At 36.7% G+C, this 13,507-nt stretch overlaps 2 protein-coding genes across 2 annotated transcripts in view; both read right to left on the bottom strand.

Moving 5' to 3' along the window:
* The window catches only part of LOC107708660 (regulating synaptic membrane exocytosis protein 1-like), a 32,906-nt gene extending 27,758 nt beyond the window's left edge, over positions 1 to 5,148 (bottom strand). The window contains exon 1 of the mRNA XM_016512955.1: positions 4,721 to 5,148. Within this exon, the coding sequence (XP_016368441.1) occupies positions 4,721 to 4,887 (167 nt within the window). The 5' untranslated portion in view covers positions 4,888 to 5,148. The remainder of the gene's footprint in view (positions 1 to 4,720) is intronic.
* LOC107708659 (centromere protein K-like) overlaps positions 5,115 to 13,507 on the bottom strand; it is an 11,663-nt gene continuing 3,270 nt past the window's right edge. The window contains exons 3-7 of the mRNA XM_016512954.1: positions 12,025 to 12,081; positions 11,829 to 11,892; positions 11,638 to 11,684; positions 11,450 to 11,549; positions 5,115 to 5,287 (exon numbers count right to left, since the gene is read on the bottom strand). Of these exons, the coding sequence (XP_016368440.1) occupies positions 5,115 to 5,287; positions 11,450 to 11,549; positions 11,638 to 11,684; positions 11,829 to 11,892; positions 12,025 to 12,081 (441 nt within the window). The remainder of the gene's footprint in view (positions 5,288 to 11,449; positions 11,550 to 11,637; positions 11,685 to 11,828; positions 11,893 to 12,024; positions 12,082 to 13,507) is intronic.

Below are 13,507 nucleotides of genomic sequence, written 5' to 3'. Positions count from 1 at the left end.
ATATATATATATATATATATGTGTGTGTGTGTGTGTGTGTGTGTGTGTGTGTGTAACCCATAAATATGCCAATATATGCATTGCATTCACTGATGCATTGATGTGATGCCACGAGTGATTGGATTGCACTGCAAAAAATGCTTTTCTTTTTTGTCTTGTTTTCAGTCAAAATGTCAAAAAATTATTAAATCAAGAAGGATTTTCTTGACAAGTAAAAATTACTTTCTTGTTTTCAGAAAAAACATGTCAAAATTAAATGAGTTTTTGCTTGAAACAAGCTAAATAATCTGCCAATGGGGTAAGCAAAAGAATCTTGTTTTCTGTTTTGAAAGAAGATTATTTTGCTTACCCCACTGGCAGATTATTTTGCTTGTTCTAAGCAAATTTTGACTTGATTTTGACTTGTTTTAGACTGAAATTTTTACTTGTCTAGAAAATCCTTCTTGATTTAAGAATTTTTAGATATTTTGGCTGGAAACCAGACAAAAAATCTAAGTAAGAAAAGCATTTTTTGCAGTGTGGTCAACACTGCATTGGTGAACTGGGGATTTCTCTGACAAGTCGTTCACACACACACACACACAGACACAGACACAGACACACACACATAAAAACTCTAGATGGCGCAGTCCGATAGGTCTAACTCAATCTGACCTAATGACATCATTATCACATGGCTCAGCTAATTGGTTAGCTCCTGTATCGGTAGCCAATAAGCTTGCTGCTCAACATTCAAATATATAGAAGATTATTTTGCTTACCCCACTGGCAGATTATTTTGCTTGTTCTAAGCAAATTTTGACTTGTTTTTTCTGAAAACAAGACAATAATTTTTACTTGTCTAGAAAATCCTTCTTGATTTAAGAATTTTTAGATATTTTGGCTGGAAACCAGACAAAAAATCTAAGTAAGAAAAGCATTTTTTGCAGTGTGGTCAACACTGCATTGGTGAACTGGGGATTTCTCTGACAAGTCGTTCACACACACACACACACAGACACAGACACAGACACACACACATAAAGAATTCCCAGGCAACCCATGCAGAACGCTTGTTTATAAAATTTTCATGTTGTTGAGTGCTAAAAAGGCAACTTTTCTATCGCTTTTTCACACACACTCTTTCCACATCATGTAAGAGGATGCCCTGTTTTTATAATCCCAGTATTAACAAGAATCTCATGATAACCTATGCTAATACCTTCAAGACCATGAACTACAGCCAATAACATTACTGAATTACTTGGTAACTAGGTGTCTCAAAGAAGCTCAAATGTTCTTAAGATTTTTGTGCAAACATGAAATGGCTACTGGTTGTAATTATTAACCCATCAATACAGCGCTTAGTCAGAAAAGTTTAGTGTTATATGAACAGATGAGCCTATTCACATCTCAAAGTAAATAGGTTCATAATGCTCTGAGCCAACTCACACAATTAAATCTAAGAATTCACGAGGGAAGGGAAAAAATAAACAGGTTTAAAATAGACAGGGAACATCAACAGAAGCCCATGACGAGCTCAATTTTTAAATATTTCAGCAAGGACTTCCAAGTGAGCTATTTTCAGCTTAAATTCATAATTTAATGCTCACGTTTTTCCTCCCAGAAACCTTGAAACCTTCCTCATACTAAGAAAAAAGGAAAGAAACCAGAAAAGATTATCCAATGTTTGTCTTTTCAACAAACCAATCTTAGTACGACATTATCTATTTATAAGGACTTTCTTCCGCAGCCAAGCTACTGTTCTGAGGGAGTCTGGCAAGAAGCTGTCCTTAACAACTGAAGCAGTTTCATAAGTCTAGAAGGAAAAATGGCTGCTGTTCTTACACTCTCAGCTTTATTACAGTAGAAAGAAACAACGAGGACTAGCACATTTTGCTACAATTATGCAAATTAAACATACAGTTTATATGTGGAATCTAAAAAATCATTGGCTTGGAATATGCAGGTTTTGTATTGTCAGAGTGCTCAAACTGCTCAAGATTAAAATGTGCTCTTCTCTCTACCACCGATTCAATTGTCTATTTTGTGTACATTAGGCCATGTCATATTCATTTCATATTTGTACATCTCCATCTTCATCTTTTATACAAAGCCCTGTTTTTCTGCTTTTCCTGTTGCCTTTGTTGTAGTGGGTTGATCTGGCCTACCTATGACCTCTGTTGTGGTCTGTGTGGCTGCAATTATTCTTCATTGTATCTCGGCTCTGAGGGTCTATCTGATCCTAACCTTTGAATAATCCTAAAGCCTCTTTTTTGGGGGGTTCTCTGAATGGAGCACATGTGGTATTCATTCCCTTCATTTTGGTTTTGCAGAGCCCACAAACTCACAGCCAACATTACTGCAAGCTATAGATGCAGGGTATAGAAGCAAGACACTGTTCTGGACGAGGTGTTCAGAGGAGAACAGCTCTCCAGGGCTACAGGTCTTTACAGGGGACATTTTACAATAAGTTCTGCTATGTCTACATGATTTTGGTTTTTCCGAATAAATACACAATTTAGGCTCATTGGAAAAACATGCCTGTGGCGACATTTCTGAAAAAATTATATTATGTTGCTTGAATGATTTGCGACTCTTTCTACTTTAAATGCTCATTAAGTGGCACTAAAATTGTGTTTAATTTTCTCACAAACAGGACAACGGGAACGCCTTGGTGTTTTATTGTGTTGCTTATTGTACATAATTGTGGCAGTTTGTAAACAAATTGTCTGCTGGTTGGCGCTAAAAGGTTACTCTTCTATGGAGTTGAAAATAGCATACCACCTACACTAAACCTAACCGATACAGTTAACAAAAGCAAATGTAAGATAATAACTAATTTGCTGAAGAAACTGCTATTTTAGCTTGTTTCTACAAGTCTACAAGTTGAGCCCTTTTATCGTGACTCATGTTTCACGGGACTCCTGAACACTCCATATTGCAAGTGCAGCACTTTACCAGGTGAGCTACTGAGCAAGTTTACTACACCAGAAAAGCCCCCCGAAAATGGAGCTTGTTATGTGATGCAAACGTCAAAATGTATTATGCTTAAAATTATGCAGTATTTTTTTCAGTCATAATTGTATTGTGTAAGGAACCATGCAAAAATAAGTCTTTAATATTAATCAATAATCTGCCCTGCAATCATAATTTCTTTGAAAAAGAATAAAAGTTGTTTGTGTTTTACTGCCACTAGTGTTCATTTCAGCTGGAAACTGCAGTCAATTATATTTATGGAAGCATAGTTTTTTTGTAGTTTTGCCAAAAACGTTGGTAGATGCACATTTTCCAATATGCCTAAATTTAAGAAATTTCCAGTTTCAGTGCATTCTATAGAAGTTAGTGATTGGTTACCAACATTCTTCAAAATATCTTCTTTTGTGTTTAGCAGAAGAAACTCATATAGTTTGGAACAACTTGAGGGTGAGTAAATGATGACAGAATTTTCATTTTTGGGTGAACTGTACCTTTAATGGTGAAGAGAACACCACATTTCAAAGAGCACATGCAGGATTCATTAAGATTACAGTAAATCTGTATCCATATTTTTCACATCTGTTTGCCTTTACTACACTGTGAACTTTGGAGTGGGTGGCATATGGACAAACAGATATAGAGACAAACGTTCATTTTGAACTATGCTGCTCCTCTCAGCACGTTCACTATTGAAATACCCCACTGCCACACATTTCTAGATGTGGCTGGTGAGTCGTGATGCAGTGGCGCCTATAACTCAATCATCTCATGGTCAAAGCTATAGATTACTATTTCCGTTGCAGATTAGTCGTCATAGGAAAAAAAATTACATAACCTCGCCTCAATTTTCTATCACGTCATTTCCGTCTGAAGAGTAACTGTGAGGGAATACGCGAAACGCAAGAGCCATCACTAGCGCTCGACGGCAGGTCCTTCTTCAAATCATTCATGCCGACGAGAGGGAGAGGGTGCTTGTCACTGTATTTTAGATCTACAGTCGCAACTTTTAGTAATCCATGTATAAAGATACACATTTTTAGTTTGTAGTCGTCCTCACATGCATAGGCTGAGCCACGCGAAATAATCGCGAGCCAATCACGAACCACACCCCGGTTGTAAAGCGGCGAAAGACTGTATTTCTTTTCCAGATTGTGAATATCTTATATTGTCCACAGACATAAAAGAGACGTTTTAGCTTCCCTGTTGTTCAAACTATACGTGTTTTTTCTTCACACACCAGCGCGCAAGCCTAATACAATAGCCCTTCGCCAAGTTAAAATTCGCTCTGTGTTTCACCATATAAAAGTGTTCAGGCTCTTGCTTAAGGGTGAAGAGCACCTTGTGTTGCCCCCGGAGGTTCATCGGGTGGAGTGGGGTGACACGCTGTTGCGAAGTATGATTCATCCTCGCGCTCTGTCATGCCCCATCTCCCCGTCTGCTTTCCATGGTGCACCTGTAACTCGCCTGACCTCAAATCTAGCTAATTTCTACTTACACACTGCTGTTAAAACTAAGCTACGCAAAGCTCATCTGTTACATAGACTCCTGCTTTCTATGCAGTAGAGGCCACTGCAACCAGACGTTTTTATCCAGCAAAGGACACTTGAAGACTCACGCGTTCGTAAACTGCAAAATCACTACGAGTTTAGGGAGTTATTAATCACACGTCACGGGTAGTGAAAGGTCATGAAGCTGTGACTCAAAGGAAAGGAAAGTGTCGAAATCGTCTGTGGATGCACAAAGGAAATCGTCCAGCCCTTACTTTAGCATGGCTTGTTCCTTCTCCTCTTCCTCCCTTTGCCGAACCATCACTGCCATGATGGTTTTCCTTTCCTCCTCCGTGAGGTGACTCAAGTCCGGCATATCAGGCATGGGAGCCGGCACGGTGGGTGGGCGAAGGCCACTTTGGGGCCCTACCGAGGCGGACATCTTTTGCCCCGCTCCCAGGCGTATCTATTGGCAGTATCCCGAGCGCTGGAGCCACACCTCACGACATGGTCCACGGATAGAGCAGCGGTCTTTGAGAATAGTGCAAATCTCGCATGGTTTCAGGCACCCACAACTGTGCTTTTGTTTCTCTTCGTGCTTTTTTTTTTCAACCCACCCCTCCTCTTTTCTCGCTACCCCCACCCCCCGCCTCTCCCCTCCACCTCCAGTTACGGGAAGCCCATCATCTCTACGCCCGGAGACGACGCAAAAAGGGGGACCCCGGCATTAGCTAGCAGATCTGTGATTTCCCCCTTCACTGAACCGGGGGCTCGGTATTGGGCGACGGCAAAGGCGGAGTCCGTCTCTTGCCCACTGATCTCTCTCTCTCTCTCTTTCGTCGCTCTCAGATTAAAAAAGAAGAGTCAATGGAAATGCAGATCCGCGAGCGCGTATACCACTCTCACCCACCGACCGCACGCTTACTCATATGTGAAATGGGCAAAAAAGCATCTATATGAGAGTCATACCCCACTTTCCTTTTTCATATCAGTGTGTGTGTTCGACCGCGCACACCTTGTTCGCGTCTCTGTATTATCTGGTAATAGTTCAGTGCGCGCTCTCGTCAGGCTATTTTTAGAATCGCTCCCGCGCATCTCTTAAATACAATCAATTCGTCTGTTTTGTCTGACTGAGGGATGTCTGTAATGAAATTATCCGCGAAAGTCTCATGTGTGCATGACATAAATCATCTCTAGACATCTTTAAAAATATAGTAGGCTACTGGAGCCCAGGTGGTCTGTATAACTGTAAAATTGAATGCATAGTCGAGTTGAAACCAGGTTTTGAGAATAAAAAGAAAATCCAACAGTAATACAGTTTATACGATTAGTTATTTGGTAAAATGGAGATGATTTACATGTAACGAGTGCAAACTGTAGTTGTTTTCAGAACCCTGGACAGCGACACGTGACGCAGAACACAGTCACTCATTTCACTACACTGTAAAAAAGTGTTAGCGTGCAATTAAGTTGTTGTTTTTTGAATCATGACTGTTTACTTTTATCTTTGGACTTCTTTTTGCATCACTGAATCTTTATTTTCCTGTTTATCGTTGTAAAGCTGCTTTGAACTGTATTGTAGCTACAAATCTCTATATAAGATGACGTGACTTTTTTCCATGGACAATGAAAGGAGAAATCTTTGTAGAATCTTTATATAACCCTTTATCATACATAGAAGACAGTTCATAGACCACATCTGTCAAGCTCCAAAAGACTGCCAAAAATCTGGACTGTTCTTCAAATCCCTACTCAGCATATCAGTGCGTTGGGCCAAGTTTGACATCACTGATGACACCGCGTCATTGATTTTCACATGGTGCGGTAACTGCACATGATGCAGCAGTTTTAATATGGAGAATGGAGAATGATATTTGAGAACTGTCATGAAAGAAAAAAGTTTTCCATGAATAACGACTTATATTTCAGCCTCAGTAGAGAGCTATCATATGGACTTTAAAAATAGCGCACACATACCATGGACATTTCAGGGTGGGAAATTAACTCGCACCACCTGCAAAGTTCAGGTAGGTGTTTTTATTTATTTATCTAGTATTAGTTATTTAATTGCTATTACAATGGCAGATTATTTTTCTCAAATTGACCTTTTTATTATTTGAATATGTTCCATGAGGTACATTTATAATGCTAATAAAGCCTGCACACAAAAAGTCAGTAAACAGCCACTGTTATGATTGGCCAATGTCAGTATTGCGCTTAAGTAAATGTTTTTGAAAACAGCAAAATTTATGAAACTGTTTACTTACGATTGGTTTGCGATGCAGCTGCTGTCAGATTCAGTACCATAGATGGTATAGATGGTTGCTTCACCTTTCAACAAAAGTTTCTTTGCATACACTTCATTACACTGTGCTTCATTTTAGGGCTGCCACTAACGACTATTTTTATTTCGATTAATCTATCGACTAATTTATCGATTAATTTAAACGATTTATTTAAGAGAAAAATGTAAATGTGCAGTATTTCTGAAAAAAAAACTTTATTTTTTATTTTTTTATAAAATCAATTAATTGGAGATGCTTTTGATTATTAAAATTTAATGGAACCATTAAAATGGAATCCAGAAAATAATGAAAACAGAATTTGGTAAAGATAAAACTGTAAAACTCAATTAATTAGACAGGCTTTTGATTAATACAATTTTATTTAACCATTAAAACAGAGTATAGAAAAATGAAAATGCAAAAAAACTGAATTTAGAAATAAAACGGATTTCATAGGGCCCTATAATTATTATTATTTATTTTTTTTGGTAATAAAAATAGATGTAAGTGAACAATAGCCTTTCAAATTACTTAAAATACATCAATAATAGCAATGAGGAAATAATAATTAGTTCAAATAAAGAATCAAAAGCAAGAAATCTTATGGTTTTATTGAACAAGATTGTTAAAATACATAATGTATTATAAACAATAGAGCTAATGTACATTATGCATTACAACAAAGGCCTGCAGAGGGCACCAACGGCCTGATGATAATTTTTACACATTACTGTGCGATCTAATACTTGTTTAACATTGACCAAGCACCATTTCATTCAAATGTCCACTTAATCTTTAATATTTGTCCATTTCCTTAGGACAGAAATGCTATAGCCACTGTAATTAAATGAATATGTGGGCATCAAAACGTGTAAACTTTTTAAAAAGAGTGAGGGTTTGAGCTTTTATTTTGAACCGCTGATGACAAGTTTCTGTCCGCGTCTCCGCGTGTGTGCGCGAGTACGTGTCTATGTGTGTGCGTGTGTGAGAGAGAACGGGAGAGAGAAAACTAATAAACCCAAACTCACAACAACATGCAGAGATGGAGTTTGAGACGCTCCACACCATGTAAATGATAACAGTTCCTGTGGAACTACTGTGAACACGCACAGGGCCGGATTTACCTCTTTTCGTGACAAACGCATAGCTCAGACAGAATCATGATTTCTATTTATTTTCCACTGATTTACTGATGAGCATTAGCAGCTTCCAGCTCTCTTCCATGTGTTCTCTCTTCCATGATCGCTGCTCTGACTCAGAGGTAATAACATATTTAATTTCAGCAACATTACATGGCCAAAACACACATTAGATGGCAGGGCCGGATTTACCTATTTTCGTGACGTAGGAAAAACACATTTTTGGGCCCCCTTTCCTATTAATATAATAGACCTAATATTACCACCCAAGCAAACAAAAATATTTCTTAATCAGTGGAAACCGGTACAGAGTTTTCTATCGCAATAAGCGCTCGCGTTCAGTAAATAAAAATCGAATGTAGGTTCTTAATTTGTTTGAGAATTCAAACAAATTGCATTTCATTCCATTAATAGGCGCGGCGACGTGGCCACATAACCACTTCGGGAGTGCATTATTTCTCTAATAATTTTAATGGCCTGGAGTCACAACCACACGTCAAGACATTGTTCAGATCATTTGTTTCAAGACATTTGACATGTTTCCGTCCTGAAATCTCGTGGGTGTTGAACTAGCTATTTTTTACTAACCTCATCCCAAATCTTCCGTTGCAAATTCCAAAACGTCATTTTAGAGCTAATAACAGAGGCTTGAGCCATTGATATGCAGGCTAACGCAGTTATTAGAGAGAGAGAGAGCGAAAGAGAGAGAGAGAGAGAGAGATTAAGAGCGTGTGAATAGGCTTGCGTCTGTGCATATTCAGCAGCAGCGTCAACTAATAGCGAATCTTTGAACTGCTTCAAGAACCTCGGTACTGAGAAATGTCTTGTAGCTTTTCAGCTGCGAAACTCTTTTATTGATAAATTCATGGGACAGCCGCAGCGCTGATGACAAGGCTTAATTATGATTTTTACATGGATTTAATATATCATGCAGCCTTGGGAAACAGTCTGATAATGTGTTTTGTGGATTCTCGTCCGTGAAATGCGCCATTTCCGGTATTTTGCCGGTTAGTCGAAGCTAGCAAAATGAAGTCGAGGATTTTTAAAAATCGAATAGTCGAATAAAATCGACGAATTGCGACAGCCCTACTTCATTTACAAAACAATCTGCTGCCAAATGCTCTGAACAAACATCTAATCCTCTAACACGATGCAGAATTTACCTGGGTTTTTTACCCAGGTAAGTTTGGGTTTAGTTTGAGCAAACTCAAACGAGTTTTCGGGTTCAAGAATGTGAGTTGGTTTTGAGCTGGTTTCATCACCATAGTAAGTTATGCTACATGGCTACCCTGCTCTGGAGTTTTTATTCTGAGTTAGAAATCACAAACCCAAACTGGTCCAATCAGCTCTGAGCAAAGTGACATATATCTCATGCAATAAAGCCACTCCCCCTGTATCTCTTGCTTCAAATTAAAGCAGTTCAAAACATTTTTAGAGACAAAATTGCCGGTCTTTTGCTAATTATTTATTATATTCATATTATATGAATTATAATTATTTATAATGCATATATTCAAATAATTATTATATTAACTTGCAATTAATATTAAACTTTGCATTTAAATTAATTTAAATATATACATATAAGTTTTACTATATAAAGCTTTTAAAATGACTAAATTTAGGTTTTCTTTTGAGCTCTTTGTGAAACTACATAAATTAATAAATTCAGCTGATTCATAATTCATTATATTTTATAACAACATCTCTTAATCTTAATCTACAGCAGAGAAGTGAATTGCGCCAACTCTCGCGAGAAGTGAATTAAACCATGCTCTCATGTTCTGTGTGATTGGCTGCTTGCTGCACGTGTCACACTTTCAGGCGCTCCAGAATTTATATATAACGTTGTTAGATAGATTATATGAGCGTTGTACAGTGTTGCCAAGTCCGCGGTTTTCCGCGGAATTGGGCTACTTTAAAACTGTTGCCGTGGGTTGTTTTCATAGGTTGTTTTTCATGTCCACGGGTTGAAGCGACCTCAGCCCCTGGAATGCGAATTTACCAAGGGAAAAAACGTGTATTTTACCCCCCGGAACGCAATTTTTAATGGGTGACCCCCCTCGAAACGCGATTGGGCTAGTTTTGAGTAGCAATTGGGCGGGTTATGTTGTGAAAACCTGGCAACCTTGGTTGTGAACCCACTCCTGCTCTATCCGGGTTGGATTTGTTTGGTACTCTGGATTTGTTTGGTAATCCAGCTAGCTTCATGCAACAGGTCACTCGAAACAGTTTTTTTTTTTTTATTGAATCACTCAACATTTTACACTCCAGAGGATGAAGACAAGAAAAAAAGATTACAATGAAGAAAATTAGACAAAGAACTGGAAATGTTTACATAATACATTTAACAGCTTTCTGATTTCAAAATTAGAAACAAATGCAAATTAAATAAATTATGCAAATATATTCGCCCATGTGACGTCACATATCCCACAATATCCAAGCGAGACATTTTCTGAACTTAGTTAAATGCTTTATATAGCCTTTAACGAGGCGGACATTTTACGCTGTGAAACCTACAGGATGTTGAAAAATGCAGATGTTTCAGAAACTCTTTGGCATTCGATTCGATTACGTTTTGAGGATTGCAAACAGAGCAGTAAACACATATGCTAGTGCTTCAAATACTCAAATATGACAAATTCACACACACTCATGGCTGGAGGGCAAAACATACCCTGATGACTGTTATGGTGTATAACAAAGAGTGCAAGGCTGACAACTTTTGCTATACATAGTTACTTTACATTTGCTAAGTATAGTAGGTGTATGTTAGTATATGGAACACAATCGTATCGTCTACTTCTTTATAAGAATGTCAATTCGTTTAAAATAACAAGTAGCCTAGCTGTGGAAAAGGATGGTTATTAGCTTATTGTTCTTCACAAGATGTCACTCTCTTCTATACTGCTCAATGAAATATTGTATCCGAATAGCAAAATAAACATTACATAAATACAGCAGTTACATACACTTAAGTGCACTTCTAAATGACTACAAGAACTAACGCAGTGTAGCACTAGCAGAATAAAAAAAAAAAAAAAAATCTATCTTGCGCCCTTTGTTGATGGGACACGGCATTACACAGAAATATACCCCATTAACTTAAATGATTTTAGCAAATGGCTGCAATATAACAAAGAGTGAAAAATTTAAGGGGGTCTACTTACTTTCCGTACCCACTGTATATATATATATATATATATATACATATATAAATTAAGTAGCTTTCAGCTAGTTGCCAAGGCTACATTTCTCATTTTCGCTTAAAGTTACCACTGCGGCCTGGCTTCACAGACAGGGCTTAGACTAAGCAAGGATTAGGCCATAGTTCAATTAGGACATTTAAGTCATTTTTATAACCGTGCCTTAGAAAAAAACATTACTGGTGTCCATCTTGAGACAAAACAAAGGCACCGATATATTTTAAGATCAATCAGTGCAAGTTTCTTTCAGTTGAAAAAGCTCAGACTTACATTTTAGTCTGGGACTAGGCTTAAGCCTTGTATGTGAAACCGGGGTTTAAAGTTCTAACAATAATACTATATCAATTATACAGAGAGAAAAAAAAAAAAACACTTAAATGCTCTGCACCTTTTCAAAATCTTTTTCTGGGCATCCAGCTTTGCTTGTGAGCATGACAGGACCATTTTAAGTTGATTGTTGAGTCTTTGCAACTGAGGAAAAATTATATGAAAACTTGTAACTGCATTTACATTTTGATACACACACTGCCTATTGGGTGTTATTAAAGTGACAACTTACTTCTTCTTTACCAACCGCTAATAAGACTTCAGGACTTGTTGTCAGCACTAGTAGGAAAAAAAAAACATAAGCTGTCTTCACAAACTATGCAATTAAAATATGTAATCTTGAATACTGAATAAAACCCTTTTTTTATCTTGCCCCTTTCATCTAAATTGAAATAGTACATAAAACAATAGATGATAGCTTACATTTTGGTTCCATTTCTTGCCATTGCTCTAGCTCAGATGTGATTGCAATCAGGCGATTCACTGCCTGCCCACCACCAAAAAAAAAAAAAAAAGATGATTAAAGTAATTTGTGAATATTTTTGTCTGAACTGAAAAGCAACGTTAATATGCACAGCAAATTTTTTAACTCAAAAGTAGTGAAAGGAGAAGGACAAACCTCATTTGATTGATCATCATTAGCCTCTGTATCTGCCAGAATTATCTCATTTTGAAGCTGAAAGATATAATAATTGCTTACTGTATGTTGACAAGGCAGTTGCATCCCAGCTGCATTCCGTCTGCAGCTGCTGTCTAAAAACATTCACAACATCAAAAAGCTAAATGTAAGCAGGTGAACCTACATTAAGTGAGGCCCCAGTCAAAATGAATCAATGAGGCCCTTCTACATTTTTTTTTTTTTGTTAAAATATCTTCATTACCTAGAGATATAATTATACAACATACAAAATGTAGTCAAAACACATCTAACAGAACATAATTTTTTTTAATTTTATTTTTGACACGTTAAAGTGCTTATTTTTAATTAAAAATGTCTTTATAATAGAAAATAGAATACAATACAATCTTCAAGATACAGTGCAATCTTCATATTTAGAAATAGATGGTTAGCATCTTAATCTTTATTTTAATATTAGCAGCAGCTATTTACACTACGTAAATACTAGCGATGGATGCAATTAGATACTATTTACACTAAGCGAAAACAGAGTATTTTCTTAGCGATATATGCTAAGTGCAAATAACCATATTCTATTTACACTATGTAAAAACAGCAGTATTTTATTGGCAATAAATGCAAAAAGTAGTTAGATGCCATTTATACTTAGTGCAAATAGTGGCAGATAGCAGCACTATTGTATTGTAATACTTTATAAAACAGTATGCAATAACATATTGAATGAAAGTTATCATATTTATTAAAATTATTAAATGGATGCTGCCCTATTCGGACAATACATCCCTCACTACACCAATCCCTAACCCTACTGATAAACACCTGTGAGGAACTTTATTTTCCACTTTTCGAAAATAAAAACAGCAGTATTTTATTGGCAATAAATGCAAAAAGTAGTTAGATGCCATTTATACTTAGTGCAAATAGTGGCAGATAGCAGCACTATTGTATTGTAATACTTTATAAAACAGTATGCAATAACATATTGAATGAAAGTTATCATATTTATTAAAATTATTAAATGGATGCTGCCCTATTCGGACAATACATCCCTCACTACACCAATCCCTAACCCTACTGATAAACACCTGTGAGGACCTCACTTTGAAACCCGCAGAAAATTTTTCCTATTTTTTTAATTGGAAAAAAAAAAAAAAACACCTTTCCGATCTGATATGTGATGGGAAAAGGGAGAAATATTCGTTCAGCAAAAGGCGGATTCGACCTGGGGTCAATCTAGTCAAAAGTTTATATTGTTGTCAAACGATTAATCACGATTAATCGCATACAAAATAAAAGTTTTTGTTTGCATACTATATGTGTGTGTTCTGTGTATATTTATTATGTCTATATAAATACACACATAAATTTATTTTAAAAAATATTTACATGTAGTTACATGTCTATATTTATATTAATATAATTTATATTATAAATAAATATATTTAATATATAAACATAACAT

This window comes from Sinocyclocheilus rhinocerous, unplaced genomic scaffold (assembly GCF_001515625.1).
Source record: "Sinocyclocheilus rhinocerous isolate Xijiao unplaced genomic scaffold, SAMN03320098_v1.1 scaffold236, whole genome shotgun sequence".
Classification (NCBI taxonomy): Eukaryota; Metazoa; Chordata; class Actinopteri; order Cypriniformes; family Cyprinidae; genus Sinocyclocheilus; species Sinocyclocheilus rhinocerous.
Note: the sequence above shows the minus strand (reverse complement) of the source record. Positions and strands in the feature narration are given on the sequence as shown.